At 39.0% G+C, this 16,410-nt stretch overlaps 1 protein-coding gene and 1 non-coding gene across 5 annotated transcripts in view; both read left to right on the plus strand.

The window, feature by feature from the left end:
* Tax1bp1 (Tax1 binding protein 1) overlaps positions 1 to 16,410 on the plus strand; it is an 82,082-nt gene that overhangs the window by 54,520 nt on the left and 11,152 nt on the right. For all 4 annotated transcript variants that reach the window (XM_004652778.2, XM_045135993.1, XM_045135992.1 and 1 more), the window contains exons 14-15: positions 13,935 to 14,109; positions 14,912 to 15,054. In XM_004652778.2, coding sequence (XP_004652835.2) covers positions 13,935 to 14,109; positions 14,912 to 15,054 — 318 coding nt within the window. The remainder of the gene's footprint in view (positions 1 to 13,934; positions 14,110 to 14,911; positions 15,055 to 16,410) is intronic.
* Positions 4,638 to 4,801, plus strand: LOC123455437. Its single transcript, XR_006633911.1, has one exon. It is a non-coding gene; the product is annotated as a small nucleolar RNA SNORA23 (small nucleolar RNA).

Below are 16,410 nucleotides of genomic sequence, written 5' to 3' on the forward strand. Positions count from 1 at the left end.
TACAAGGAGTTCTGGATGACCTAACATTCAAAGAGCTGTATCTTTGAAACAGAAAGATGCTCTAGTGCAGCATTTCTGCAAGCATATGGTTTGATGCTTTAGGCTCGTCCTCATTTTTCTCTCAAGGGTTTGTGAAGTCAGTACCACAGTGCCATTATATTTTTCCCCATGGGGTTACATTTATACTGCTTGTGAGAAGGCAGTGGTAGGAAGAGTGCTTACTATGAGCTAAGGGAGTAGCAGCAAACTGCACTAGTAGTTATACCTAATCATTAGCATCCATGCACTTAAAATCAAAGAAGAGGACCAGGTTTACATAAGATAAGGAAATGGCAACACATATAATTTTATTGGTGCTTGATCCTTACACACACACACACACACACACACACACACACACACACACACATTTTTGATTTCAAGGTAGGATCTCACTTTAACCCAGGCTGACTGGAAATTTACTATGTATTCTCAGGCTGCCCTTGAACTCATGGCAGGTGATCCTCCTACCTCTGCCTCCCTAGTGCTGAGATTAAAGGTGTGGCCACCACACTGGGCAGTCCTTACTTATAGTTCTTAATATTCCATGATGAAATACAAAGTATCCTTAAAGCATTTCTGCCTAATGAGATAGGATTTTTTTTGTGTGTGAAATAATTTTTTAAACTTTTTAATTAAGTAATACAACATGTAGGCTATTCTGAAATTTTGTTTTGTATTAACTTTATGAATTATGTAAAGTGATGGATTTCATTATCTTCATACATATATGCCATATATTTTGTTCTTAACCCCTCCCACACTGTTTCACTGTCTCCCTGACCTCCATTTGCTATTCCTCTTCCTCTGCTTAAATATTCCTCCAGTATTTTCATGCCATATGAATTCCATTACCCTCTTCCCCATTCCAGGACCTCATCCCCAAAATATGATTATCCGAAGATAAGTACTTCTGTGGGTGCCCCCCCCCCCCGAGGTACGGTCTCAAAATAGCCCAGGCTGACCTGGAATTCACTGTGGAGTCTCAGAGTGGCCTCGAACTCACGGTGATCCCACTATCTCTGCCTCCCAAGTGCTGGGATTAAAGGCATGCACCACCATGTCTGGCTTAGCCTTTCTTTCTCTTTTTTGGGGGGTAACCATCTTGCTCTAATGAACTGAGAGACAAACTTGGTTATTCAGACTTGGGCATTTGATATTTATTGAAGACAAGGTGAAACTGGTAATTAAAGGAAAAACAATTGGTACAATTTTATGCCATTGATAAAACTCCAACTAGAATTTTGCAAAACTTGTATGATTTTTTTTTTTTTGTTTTGTTTTTTTGAGGTAGAGTTTCACTCTAGCTCAGGCTTACCTGGAATTCACTATATAGTCTCATCTGGCCTTTGAATTTTTAAAAATACTGTTATTTACTTTGGGGGGGGGAGGAAGGGTGTGTGTGCGTGCACGCGCGCAAAAAGAGAGAGAAAGAATGTATGTGTGCCAGGGCCTCTTTCCCCTGTAAATGAATTCCCAGACACATGTGCCACATTTTGCATCTGGCTGTACTGGGGAATTGAACCGTGGCTAGCAAATAGCGCAAGGAAGTGCCTTTGACAGCTCAGCCATTTCCCCTGCCCAACTTGCATGAATTTGATACTTGGCAATGTTTAGAAAATTTAATGAATCAGGTAGTAACATTTAGCTGTGTAATAACAATTGTGCCAACATTTGGAAGCTCTACCTGCTCCAGTGAACCAGTAGTTTGCTTAGTGACTGATGATCATGGTAAAAGAACTATTTGAAGCAGGAAACTGAAAAATAAAAGAGCTGTTTAGAGTGCAAGACAGATCTCCAGTTTTCTGTTGCTTGTAGATGCTTTGCCTAGAAGTGATAATGTGTAGCTTTGTTAGATGTGCCACTCTTCGTTCTACAGGGTTGTCATATTTTATATTTGTATTGGCAGTGTGTGAGAAGTGCTGTTTTCCTATATAATGTGTGATCAAGCTTTCTTAATTTTTGTATTTTTGATAGATTAGGAATTGTATCTCCGAAGTTATTTGTCTTCAGAACTGGTTATCATCACTTAGTAGCCAGGTTTAGCTAATGTAAAATTGATGTTCTTCTTTTGTTGTTAATAATTTATAGGGAGGACACATTGAGACTATGTAAATAGCTTGTTCCTTATGAAGTTTTTTTTTTAGGTAGGAGGAGCGCTTGAATGGTTAATACAGGATCTGGCTACCAAGCTGTTCTGACTACTGCTCTTGAGTTGAGATTAAAGTATGTTCCACTACACCTGTCCCGTGTCAGACTTGCATTCAGTATTTTTATCATTTCAATGATTGTACTCATGACATCCCTCTTGTCTCATTCAAACTCCCAGTTGCTGGGATTGTAGTCATGTGCCACCTGGCTTTTATATGATACTTTATTTTACTACTGAGAATTTTTCTACAAGTTTTCCCTTTTTCCTTGTTTGCTCAACGATCTCTCTCTCTCTCTCTCTCTCTCTCTCTCTCTGTGTGTGTGTGTGTGGGGGGGTTTCAAGGTAGGGTCTTGTTCTAGCCCAGGTTGACCTGGAATTCATGTATTCTCAGGATGGCCTCAAACTCTTAGCAATTCTCTACCTCTGCCTCCTGAGTGCTGGGACTTAAGGCATGAGTCACCACACACAGCTTGCTCAATGATTTTTGTCATTGTAGTCTTATGACTTGCTGTTATAGCCTAGTGTTAACATTTTTTGTTTGTTTTTGAGGTAGTATTTCACTCTAGTCCATGTTAACCTAGAATTCACTATTTTTCTCAGGGAGGCCTTGAACTCACGGTGATACTTCGTCCTCTGCAAGTGCTAGGAGTAAAGGTGTGTGACACCATACTCGGCTAATATTAACAGTTTGATATTCAGATTCTTTTTTTTTTTTTAAAGAGAGAGAAAGAGAGATAGAATTGGTGTGCCAGGGCCTTAGCCACTGCAGTCAAACTCCAGACACTTGTGCCACCTAGTGTGTGCATGTGTGACCTTGTGCTTGCATCACCTTTGTGGTCTCACTTACATGGGATCTAGAGAAAGATCAAACATATAGGTCTTTAGGGTTTGTAGGCAAGCACCTTAACCGTTAAGCCATCTCTCCAACATTTTTTTGTGGTATTTTGAGTCATGGTCTCGCTGTAATGCAGGCACTCACTCTGTAATCCTGGGCTGTCCTCTACTCCAGTGATCCTCCTACCATAGCCTCCTGAGAGCTGGGATTAAAGGCATCTGCCACCATGCTCAGCTGATACTCAGAGTTTATTTTTATTTTATAATTTTCTTTAATTTTTATTACTTATTATTGACAATTTCCATAATTATAGACAATAAGCCATGATAATTCCCTCCCCGCTTACTGTACCCTTCACAACTCCACTCTACATCATATCCCCTCCCCCTCTTAGTCAGTCTCTCTTTTATTTTGATGTCATCATCTTTTCCTCCTATTATAATAGTCTTGTGTAGTTAGTACCAGTCACTGTGAAGTCGTAGATATCCAGGCCATTTTGTGTCTGGAAGAGTGTATTGTACAGATCCTTCCTTTGGCTCTTATATTCTTTCTGCCACCTCTTCCACAGTGACCCTGAGCTTTGGAAGATGTGATAGAGATGTTTCAGTACTGAGCACTCCTCTGTCACTTCTCAGCATTATGGCGTCTTTTGAGTCATCCCAAAGGTCACTGTCATCTGAAAAGAGAAGCTTTTCTAACCAGAAATGAGAGTGGCATTACTATGGATATGAACATTAACAAAAGGGCTTACTGGCCAGTTTAGTGAGCATAATATGTACATTTAGCCTATAAAAACTGCAGATATTCTACCTAGGGCTCATGACTACCTCTGTCATAGGTTTTTGTTATCAGGCATGTATTCCTTCCCATAGAGTGGGCCTCCAGTCCAATTAGAGAGCAGTTGGCTTCCCCCATAACAGACATGCCACTATTGTACCCTTTGGCTCATTTGGCCTGGCTGGCCAAACTTAAGGCTTGAGGTGTCCACTTTTGCTTATCTCCACTGATGACTTTCCCATGGAGCTGCATGCATTGTAGCTTTTTCAGCTTTCTGTCAGCTGGTCTATAGGCAGGAGGTTTTCAGCTTAACACCAGCAAGATTTCTCAGTGACCTTGCAGCCCAAACATGTAGTCTTCTGCAGTAAGATCTTACCATCTATTCTGGTGGGAAACCAAGAGCCTCAACAATGGCCGGTAATACTTTGGGGGTTATCAAGGATGTCCCTGGCCTAAAACTCACTGGATATCCCATCCCTGGCACTGAAAATTTTCTAGTAACAATCCATGGCTTCTGGAAGCACCATTGTCCAAAAAAGTAGATTTCCATATGATTTATTCATACCCTCTTAGATTTTGATTGGCCCTCTCCCAACCCTTCCTATCTGACCTCACTTAGGACTTTTCCACCCCCAATAATCTGTTCTATTTACATGTATATAATACCATCCCCTTAAGTCCTCCCCTCTCCTCCCTCCCTTATAGCTCTTTCTACTCAGAGTTTATAATTAATAAGAGCCCCCTTTAAATTGACTCATGTGGCTACTTAACACATCCTTCCATTGTTCTTTAAACACGTATATTTTGTTGTGCAAACAGATATTCCAAATGGCTGCTGTGATGTGTACATAGTTTTCATCTGTGTCTATGCTTTACCTTCAGATCTAGCAATCTGTATACATATCATGCAGCCAGAGTAGCTTGGGATCATAGTACTGGTCTAGTGTCTGCCTTTGGATACATCTCCCACTGGCTAGCCTCCAAATTCCCATACACAAAACTCTAGGAAGAGCTTAGTGTGGAACATTCAATGTGATATGTCTGTAGTAATTAACTTTTTTAATAGGGGGAGAAAAGATTTCTAGGCTCATCTTATAGTTTCCCTGCCCCATCCTGCAGTTTGTCTTTTTTCCAAGTAATCCTGTTCCTTTATTGGAGACTGCTTTTTAGGAACTAAGATCCAGGCCTTTATTGTTTCTATATACTTAGCAGACAGCTAAAACATAAAAATGTGTCCTTGTTTTTGTGTGTGTCAAGTTCCACATGTCATCTCCTAAGCAGAAGTCTGAACCTCAGCCTTTAATGCATGACAGGGATGGGAAGGGACAGGAAGATGGTTATAAAAGGAAGAAAAAATTGGTTAGTATATTGAATATGCATGTGTTGACATCATACTGATTTATATTAATATATATAATTAATGTTCTACTCAAAAAAAATTAAATGGGGTTGGAGAGATGTCTCAAGTGGTTAAAGACACTTGCTTTTAAAGCCTTCCTACCCAGGGCTTAGTGCCCCAGAGCCTATGTAAAGCCAGATGCACAAAGTGATGCATGCATCTTGAGTTCATTTACAGTGAGTGCATGGTAAGAGATGCTGGCATACCCATATTCTCATCTTTACTCATTTTTGTTGTTTTGTAATAGGGTCTCACTCTAGCCCTGGCTGTCCTGGAATTCACTATGTAGTCTTAGGGTGGCCTCAGACTCACAGCGATCCTTCTACCTCTGCCTCCGAAGTGCTGGAATTAAAGGTGTGTGCCACCATGCCCAGCTTCTTCTTGTTCATATTCATTCTTATTTTCCCTTAAATAAAAACATTTTTTAAAACAAAATAAAGAAGTCATTACTTATAGGGCACTTAAAACAATACCTGGCTTCCCTTCACCTTGCCTTTTCTATTAGCTTGTGTGTATTCCCCCTCCCCTTGTATTGACTGAGGTAAAGATTTCTTTTAAACTGTCAGAGGGTACTATTTAAAACAAATAAAGCTAATCACTGGCTTTGCTTGAAGTACCTTAATGGGCCTCCCATACACTTGGGTAAGATCCCAAAGTATTAACATAGCCCATGCTCTCTTACATAATATGGCCTCTACTTTTTTCTTTCATTGTCAGCCACACTATCCTGTTTTATTTTCCTGAAATGCAGAGTTAGCTCAGTGGTTCTCAAACTTGAGCTGGCATTTGACTCACTTTATCAATATTTAAAATAGATTTCTGTGCTCTGGAGATGGCTCACTGGTTAAAGGTGCTTACTTAACAAAGCCTGTTGGCCCAAGTTTGATTCCCTAGTAACCATGTAAGGACATGTACAAAGTAGTGCATGCATTTATCTGGAGTTCATGTGCAATGGCAAGAGGCCCTAGTTTTATCTCTCTTTCTCTGTCGCACACATGCATGCAAAAATAAAATTTTTTCAAAAATGTAATAAAACATTTCTGAGACAATCCCAAGTTTATGTTATGTGGGTTAGTGCTCTACATTCGAGGGTCACACTTTGCTTAGGCCTTACACGTCACTGGAAGACAAAAACAACAGAGTTCCATTTGTACTAATTCGGCACTGACAATTGTACTTTGTGGCCATTCTCATCTATCTGACTATAATATTTGCCTACCCATGCTCCAAGAAAAAAAAGTGTGTGTGTGTGTGTGTGTGTGTGTATGTATGTATGTATGTATATGTATGTTTATCTTAGCCGTAGTACTAGTTTCCTCTAAATATTTAAGTGGTTCACTCTTTGACTTTTAAAACATATTTATTTGGGCGCATGTGCGTGTTGGGGGGGTGGTATTTACTTGCTACTGTATCTTGCTGCCGCAGATGAATGCCTGTCAGGCTTTACATGAGTGAATCCGGGCCAATAGGCAAGTACTTTTTAAATCTGTGAGCCATTTTCCCAACCCTCTTGTTTTGTTTTCTTTAATTTTTTAACAATATTTTAAAAAAATTTATCTGATTTTACTTATTTGAGAGGGAGACTGAGAGACAGAGGGAGAGGGAGGGAGGGAGGGGGAGAGGGAGGAAGAAAGAGAAAGAATAGGCATACCAGGGCCTTCAGCCACTGTAAACAAACCCCAGATGCATGCACCACATTATGCATCTGGCTTATGTGGGTCCTGGGAAGTTAAACCTGGGTCCCTTGGCTTTGTAGGCAAACATCGTAACTGCTAAGACATCTCTCCAGCCCTTTCTGTCCTGTTTTATTTTATTTTATTTTTAAAGAAAGTGTCCTGCCATATACCGCTAGCTAGCCTTTAACTATTGGCAGTCCATCTGCCTCAGCCTCCTGAGTGTTGTTTTTTTACCACTTTCTTGATGTTTCAAGAGAGACTTTCTTTTTTTTTTTTTCTTATTTTTCATTTTTCCTGAGGTAGGGTCTTGTTCTAGCCCAAGGTGACCTGAAATTCACTATGTAGTCTTAGGGTGGCCTCGAACTCATGGCAATCCTCCTACCTCTGCCTCCCAAGTGCTGGGATTAAAGGTGTGTGCCACCACGCTCAGCTTGAAACAATCTTTGACCTTCCATTCCAAAGGTAAATTTACCCAGAGGATCTATACTTTAATTTCATAGCACTTTCCATAATTTATGATTATTGACATTTTATTTGTTCAGTGTTTCGTCTCTTCCTTTTATTGTAATGACCGTGGAAGATACAGATTTATTTCTGTTTTATTAATTATTGTATTTGTAATCCAAGTTACAGTGCCTGCATTTGAAGTTAAGTATTTGTTGAACAAATAAACAAAATAATGGAGTGAATTTATACCATTTGCTTATAAAAACGTTTGGTAAAAGAAATGTAGTGAGACTAGTAACTTTATGTCAAATTCCTTGCCTTGTCAGGAATGCCATGTTAGCCAGCTGCTGTCTCTTTAAAAAAAAAAAAAAAAATATATATATATATGTATGTATGTATGTATGTATATTTCCAAGTAAGGAGAACATGAGAATGAATATGGACATGGCAGGGCCTCTAGTCTTTGCAAACAAACTCTAGATAATGTGCATGTGCTCCTTACTACATCTGTCTTTATGTGGGTACTGGGGAATAGAACTCTGGTTGTTAGGTTTTGTAGGCAAGTGCCTTAACTACTGAGCCATCTCTCAGCCCCTGTCTCCTTTTTAAAAAAAAAAAAAAAAAAAAAAAGTTGTTCTTGGGCTGGAGAGATGGCTCAGCAGTTAAGGTGCTTACATGCGATGATTAAGGACCCAGACTCCCCAGAACCCACGTAAGCCAAATGTATATGGTAGTGTATGTGTCTGGGGTTCATATGGACTCTTAAGAATTTGTTTTCTTTAGTATATTTATTTATTTGTTTGAGATGGACAAGGCAGACATATATACATATACACACACGGAGGAGGGTGAGAGACAGAGACAGACAGACAGAAAGAATAGGCACTCCAGGGCTGCTAGCCACTACAAACAAACTCCAGATGCATGTACCACCTTAAGCATCTAGCTTACAGGGGCACTGGGGAGTAGAACCTGGGTCATTAGGCTTCACAGGCAAGTGCCTTAACCACTAAGCCATCTCTCCAGCCCCAGCATTTCTGTTTTCTAGTTCAAACAACCTGTTAAATACTTGTCTGCTCTTCAAATTTTTAAAAACTCCGAAACCTACCTCAAGCTTCTCAGGATTAGGGCTTCATCATTTAGCTCAGAACCCTAGATCCATACACAATTGCCTTGAAAATAACAAGTGATCATTAAGCATTACTCAAGTGAATAATCCTTCCCATTATTTTTTAAGTTTTTTTGTTCTTCAAGCTAGGGTCTTACTCTATCCCAGGCTGACCTGAAATTCACTATGTAGTCTTAGGGTGGCCTGGAACAACTCATGGTGATCCCCCTACCTCTGCCTCCTGAGTGCTGGTATTAAAGAATTGTTCCCCCTATGCTTGGCCCTCCCTATTATTTTTTGAGACCCTAAGCTGGCTTTGAACTCACTTTGTAGATAAGTTGGCCTCAAATTTAAGGCATTCTTCCTACTTGAACTCCCAAACAATGTTCTTTTTAAAAAATATGTATACATATATGTATGTATATTTCAGAGAGAGAAAGGGTGAGGGGGGAGAGAGAGAGAGAATGAGCATGCCAGGGCCTTCAGCCACTGAAAATGAACTCTAGACACAAATTAAGAGAGGATCTTTTTATGTAGGCCATGCTGACCTCTACCTCTTTATCCCCTTGCCTCTCAGTTGTTGCAGATTGTACCTTAAAGTCATTTATATTAAAAGAATTCTTGGGGGTCTGGTAGGTTTCCATATGACTTATTCATACTCTTTTAGATTTTGATTAGCTCTCCCTCTACCTTTCCTTTACTCAGTCTCTTCCCCTGACCTCACTTAGGCCTTTCCACCCCCATTAATCTGTTCTACTTACATATACAATACCGTCCTATTAAGTCTACCTTCCCTTCTTTTCTATTCCTTTTTATCCCCTTTCTAGCTTACTGGCCTCTGCTACTGAGTTTTATTCCAGCTTACATTGAAGTCTAATCATTTGTAGCTAGGATCCACATATGAGAGAGAGTATGTGATGTTTGGCTTTCTGGGCTTGGTTACCTCACTAAGTATAATCCTTTCCAGATCCATCCAGTTTCCTGCAAATTTTATAATTTCATTTTTCTTTACTGCTAAGTAGAACTCCTTTGTATAAATATGCTACATCTCCATTATCCACTCATTTGAAGGGCATCTAGGCTGGTTCCATTTCCTAGCTATTGTGAATAGAGTGGCAATAAACATGGTTGAGCAAGAATTTCTTAAGGTAGTGAGACTGGTCCTTAAGAAATATGTGTAGGAGTGATATAGCTGGATCATATGGTAAATCTAATTTTAGCTGTCTTAGGAACCTCCACACTGATTTCCACATGGCTGTACCAGATTGCATTCTCACCAGCAGCATAGCAGTGTTCCTTTTTTCCATATCTTTGCCAGCATTTATGGTCCCCCCCCCCCATAAAGGTAGCCATTCTGATGGGAATGACATGGAATCTCAATGTAGCTTTATCTGCATTTTCCTGATGGCTAGAGATGTACAACTTTTTTTAGATGTTTGTATGTTATCTGTATTTCTTCCATAGCCCATTTTTTTAAATTGGGTTGCTTGATTTCTTATTATTTAGTTGTTTGAGTTCTTTGTATATTTCAGATATTACTCCTCTGTCAGATGTATAGCTGGCAAAGATTTTCTCCCATTCTGTCAGTTGCCTCTGCTCTATTCACAGTGTCCTTTGCTTTGTAATTTCATGAGGTCCCAGTGGTTGATCCATGGTTTTATTTCCTGAGTAATTGAGTTATATTCAGAAAGTCTTTGCCAAGACCAGTATGTTGAAGGGTTTCCTCCCTTTTTTCCTCTAGCAGTTTCAGAGTTTCAGGTTTTATAATAAGGGCTTTGATCATTTCGACTTAATTCTTGTGCATGGAGAGAGATAAGGATCTATTTTCATCCTTCTGTAATACATACCCAGTTTCCATGCACTATTTTTTGAAGAAGCTTAGAGCTGATAAACACAGCAATGTAGCAGGATGCAAAAAAAGAGACAGCAATCAGTAGCTTTCCTATGTGCTAACAACAAACACACAGTGGATGAAATCAGAGAATCACTCCGATTCACAATTGCATCAAAAAATAAATAAAGTACTTTGGAATAAAGCTAACCAAGGAAGTGAAGGCTCTCTACTAAGGAAAACTTTAAAACTCTCAAGTGAGAAATTACAGAAGACAGTAAGAAATGGAAAGATATCCCTTGTTCTTGGATTAGAAGAATCAATATTGTGAAAATGGTAATGCTATCAAAAGCAGTCCACACATTTAATGCAATCCCCATCAAAATTCCAATGGAAATAGAAAATCTAAAAATTCACTTGGAAGCACATAAAACCTCAAATATCGCCGGGCGTGGTGGCGCACGCCTTTAATCCCAGCACTCGGGAGGCAGAGGTAGGAGGATCGCCATGAGTTCAAGGCCACCCTGAGATGACAGAGTTAATTCCAGGTCAGCCTGGACCAGAGTGAGACCCTACCTCGAAAAACCAAAAAAAAAAAAAAAAAAAAAAAAAAAAAAACCTCAAATATCGAAAGCAATTTGGAGCAACAAAAATAAGACTGGTGATATCACCATCATACCTGATTTTAACCTATATTACAGAGCCATAGTAACAAAAACAGCATGGTACTGCACAAAAACAGACAAGTAGATCAGTGGAGCAGAATAGAGGACCTAAATATAAGTCCTGGTAGCTACAGCCACCAGATCTTTACCAAAAATGCCTGTAGTTGGGTAGGAATTAATAGCATAAAAATAGTGTTTTCCAGTTTGTGAACTTGGGATGTATGTCTCTATTTGCTTATGCTCTCAGCATTGTGTTTTTGCTTTTTGTGTAGAGCTTTGTATATCTTTCATTACCTTTTTCTTAGTTATTTTTTAAACAATATTTTTTCATGTGTTGTTATTTATTTGAAAGCAGAGGGAGAAAGAGAGACAGTGAGCATGCCAGGGTTTCCAGTCAGTAGAAATGAACTTCACGCACCTGCACCACTTTGCATATCTGGCTTTATTTGGGGAATTGAATCCACGTCATTAGGCTTTGCAGGCAAGTGCTTTAACTGCTAAGCCATTTCTCCAGCCCCATATACATACCTATATGCATACATAATTTTTGGGGGAGGGTTTTTTGAGTTAACATTTCACTCTGGTTCAGGCTGATCTGGAATTCACTGTGTAGTCTCAGGGTGGCTTCAAACTCATGGTGATGCTCATACCTCTGCCTCCTTGAGTACTGGGATGAATGGCGAGCACCACCACATCCAGCATAATATTTTTATTTATTTCCAAAGTGAGAGAAAGAACAAGAACTCCAGGGCCTCTAGCTAGTACAAACTCACTCCAGATTCATGTGCCACTGTGTATATGGCTTATATGGGTGTTGGGGACCTAAACTCGGACCATCAGGTTTTGTAAGCAAGCCCCTTGAGCCATCTCTCCATCCTCCTTTTGAGTTATTTACTAAGCATTTCATATTATCTATTCATCCTTCTCTAAACGGATTTGTTACAAAATCTGTTCTAATTGTTTGTTGCTTATATATAGGAATACATTGATTTTACCTATTGACTATTAAAAACATATTGAGGGCTGGAGAGATGGCTCACTGGTTAAGGCGCTTGCCTGCATTGCCTAATGATGCAGGTTTGATTGCACAGTACCCAGGTGTAAAGCCACATGCACAAAGTGGTGCATATTTACTTATAGGAGAGAGAGAATGCGAGCACGAGCACAACTCAGGAGGATGAGACTATGGGCACACCAGGGCAAACTAGACACATGCTGTTTTGTGCATCTGGCTTTAAGTAGGTCATGGGGAACTGAAGCTGGGCCATCAGGCTTTGCAAGTAAATGCCTTTAACTCCTGGGTGGCCTCTCCAGCCCCTATATTGAGTTTATATTCAGCCACTCTTAAATACACTCATTTACTTAGTTTTTGTAGAGGCTGTAGGATTTACCATACTACCATTATATCATCTGAATAAAAACAGCTTTATTTCCTTCTCATTCTCATGCTGTGATCTTTATCTTGCCTTAATTCACTGGTCATTTTGAATAGAAGCGGGGAGAGCAGACATCCTTTGATCTTCAGTAGAATCACTTGGGTTTTTTAAACTTAAAGTTTTGCAGGTTTTAGAGTTCTTTTATTCATGTTAAGGAAATTCTTTTTATTTTAAGTTGCTGAGATTAAAAAAGAACTTAATAGGTCTGAAATTTTGTAAAATACTTCTCCTGCATATATTGAAATCTTTTTTTTTTTTTTTTTCAAGTTAGGGTCTCACTGTGGTCCAGGCTGACCTGGAATTAACTGTGTAGTCTTAGGGTGGCCTCAAACTCATGGTACACCTCTACCTCCTGAGTGATGTGATTAAAGGCGTATGCCACCACGCCCGGCCCTTGAAATATATTTTTTTAATTATTTATTTATTTATTTGAGAGCGACAGACACAGAGAGAAAGACAGATAGAGGGAGAGAGAGAGAATGGGCGCGCCAGGGCTTCCAGCCTCTGCAAACGAACTCCAGACGCGTGCGCCCCCTTGTGCATCTGGCTAACGTGGGACCTGGGGAACCGAGCCTCGAACCGAGGTCCTTAGTCTTCACAGGCAAGCGCTTAACCGCTAAGCCATCTCTCCAGCCCGAAATATTTTTTTAAACTTTAATTTGTTAACATGAATTATATTGACTGATTTTCTTGGATGTCTTAGGGCAAAACTTATTTTTATAATGTTGTTGCACTTGATTTGCTAGTAAGGATTTTTATATCAGGATTTATGAATGAAGGCTAAGGCCTGTAGAGTTCTTGGGCTATCTTGTTGGGTTTATAGCAGAATAGCACTGGGAAATATATATATCTATTTTTAAGAGAGAGAAAGAGGCGGCGGGGGGGGGGGGTAGAATGGCCACACCATTCGAACTTCAGATGCATGTGCTTCCTTATTATGCATCTGGCTTATGTGGGTCCTGGTGAGTCTAACCAGGATCCTTTGGCTTTGCAGGCAAGTGCCTTAACTGCTAAGCCATCTCTCCAGCTCAGACTTAAGCATTTTAAAATGAATCTTAAATGTTGGGTAGAATTCACTGGGGAAGTAAATGGTCTGTTTTTTTTTTTTTTTTTCCTTAGAATTTGTTAATAGCTAAGTAGTAAGAAATTCAGTTTCCCTGATATTAGCCAACTAACAAGGGCATTTTGGGCATAAATAAATTTGAAAATGCATTGGGGTTTAGCCTGCTTTCTGATTTTTAATGTGAAGCAGCTGTTTTGAGAAGTTGAGAGCCAGCCTTTCCAAGTTCATATCTGAAACATTTAAAAAATATTGTTGTATTTTGGTTAAATGTCAGTGTTGCTTTTGTTTGATCTTTGTGGGTTTTTTTGTTTATTTTGGGGGGTAGGGTTTCACTGTATGCCAGGCTTACCTGGAATTGGCTATGTAGTTCCAGTTTGGCCTCCAACTCATAGCAATCCTCCTGCCTCTGCCTTCTGAGTGCTGGGATTAAAGGTGTGGGCCACCACACCTGGCTTTTATTTAATCTTTGCTCTACTTACTTTTTTTTTTTTTTTTGGTTAATTTAGGAACTTAAAAGAAGTGTAGAAAATCAACAAGAAAGGAAGAAGGACGGTCAGAGCTCCCAGCAGTTCTCACAGTGTCTCAACACATTCTCAGAGCAAAATGGGCTTGTTCCTGCACTGCCAAGTGCAAAGCCAGTTCTGCAGTATGGTAATCCTTATGCAACACAGGAAACAAGAGGTTGGTAAAGTATTTTTTTCTTAGTGTGTGTGTATTTAAATATTTTATTTATTTATTTGAGAGAGATAGAAGCAGAGAGAGAAGCGGGGGTGGGGGGAGAAAATGTGCATGCTAGGGCCTCTAGCTACTGCAAACAAACCGCAGATTCTTGTGTCACCTTGTGCTTATTACATGGGTACTGGGAAATTGAATCTGGGTCCTTAGGCAGGTAAGCACCTTAACCCCTAAGCCATCTTTCCAGCCTGGTAAGGTATTTTTGGTTTGGGATACATGGAATCTAGTGGTTATTTTTTTCCCTCTTATATAAGCAACTCTAATAGAAACATTTTATTCATGTAATTTGTTGTTTTAATGTGAAATACTGCTAGTGACATCATCTAAATATGACATACCTTAATGAGTAGTCTGTTTACTTCTTACATATTATTTTTATATTAAAAATGTAGATTAAAAATAAAAACATGAGAGAAACATGGTCTCATTGTAGCCCAGACTGGCATTGAACTCTAGATCCTCTTGCCTCAACCTGCCTTGTATTACAGGCACATGCTACCATATCCAATATCTATTTGATTGTTCTTCAATCTAATGTACCTGTTTGATCCTTTCTCCTTTTCCTTCCTTTCATGTGCTCTGGATTGATCTCCAGGGCCTTAGGTATTTGAGAAAAGTATACTGCCATTGAGAACCATCATTAGTACCTATCCTACTCATTTATTCTATACATGGAGATGGTGATTTTGTAACTTCTTTTATCCTACCTTCCAAATTTTTAAGCCTTTTTCTAAAATTCTTATTGTAGATGGAGCAGATGGTGCTTTTTATCCAGATGAAATGCAAAGACCACCTGGGAGAGTGGCCTCTTGGGAAGACAGTGTTGTTTGCAGCCAGCCTGCTCGAAATCTTAGTCGGCCTGATGGTTTAGAAGACCCTGAGGACAGCAAAGTAAATTGAATTTCCATTGGCTGAACCTGTGTTGTTGGTTTTCTGGTTTAGATGAGGAGTTGGCCATGGGGTGGGAGAGGGGTGTGTGTGCGTGTGTGTGTGTAAGGAAAATCATTTACTTGTTTTCTGGAAAAACTGGTGTTTAAATGTGAAAACTAGTGTTTTTCAGACTTATACTTTTAAGACTTGAATACTAAAGTAAAAGTTTAAATTCAGAGACTGTTGTCAAAAATCTATAGTTATCCATTAACCATAATTATCACTTCCTAAGACACATGCTGCAATCTTTTTATGTAGATTTACTGAGCTGAAAGAAACAGTTTTAAATGAGGCTGATGCAAAAATACTGTCAGTTATAATTTTATATTTATTTGTATATTTTCTTTAGAGAAATGACTATTCAGAATTTTACCTTTTTAAGTTGGAATATTACCTAAAGTTCTTTATTTTTTAATGGAAAATAAAGGGTTTTTTTTGTTGTTACTGTTGTTTTGTTTTTCAAGGTAGGGTCTCACTGTAGACCAGGCTTACCTGGAACTCACTCTGTAGTCTGAGGCAATTCTCAAAGTCAAAGTCACAGTGATCCTCCTACTTGTCTCCCAAGTGCTGGGATTAAAGGCATGCACTATCATGTGCAGTCTAGATTACTAATATATAAAATTATATCATCTATAAATAGAGCCAGTTTTACTTCTTCCCTCCCAATCTAATTCCTTCCCAATCCTAATATCTTTTATTTCTTTTTCTTTTTTCTTTTTGGAGGGAGGGTCATGCTCTAGCCCAGGCTGACCTGCAATTCACTCTGTATTCTCCTTATTTAACATTTATATCTTTCTGTAAAATTTAAGGCAAGCTCTATTATTTTTATCATACAGTTTTCTTTTGGGATAAATTCTCTTTAAGTTATCTTTAATTATGTAACGTTTTACTCTGTGGTAGCAACATAATATATTTGAATTACTTTATGTAACATGTCATTTAAAAACTTTTAATAAATAGATCCCTTAGGGCTCTTCTGTTTTGGAAATAGATTCTTTTTTTTTCCATAGCTCTTTTTGGATTTTCTGCACATTAAGATAAATGTAAAGGAAATGCTTTATCGTGCTCTTTGCAAGTACAGTAGTATCATGACCTGTTTCTCATTTAATCTAGTTTGCTGCATTTAATTGCTATTAACCTTTGCAGAAACTGATCAGTGTTCAGACAGGCATGATTTTAGACCTAGTGTTCAACACTCATAATGGAGAAAAATGTATTTCCTCCTCCTGCCTTTTGGCCTCCTATGTCCATTACTGGGAATAATTAGGAAAAGTGTCAGAACTTTTGTAGTCTATTTAAGGTTTTGAGTACTATCTT

Source organism: Jaculus jaculus, chromosome 16 (genome assembly GCF_020740685.1).
Source record: "Jaculus jaculus isolate mJacJac1 chromosome 16, mJacJac1.mat.Y.cur, whole genome shotgun sequence".
Classification (NCBI taxonomy): domain Eukaryota; kingdom Metazoa; phylum Chordata; class Mammalia; order Rodentia; family Dipodidae; genus Jaculus; species Jaculus jaculus.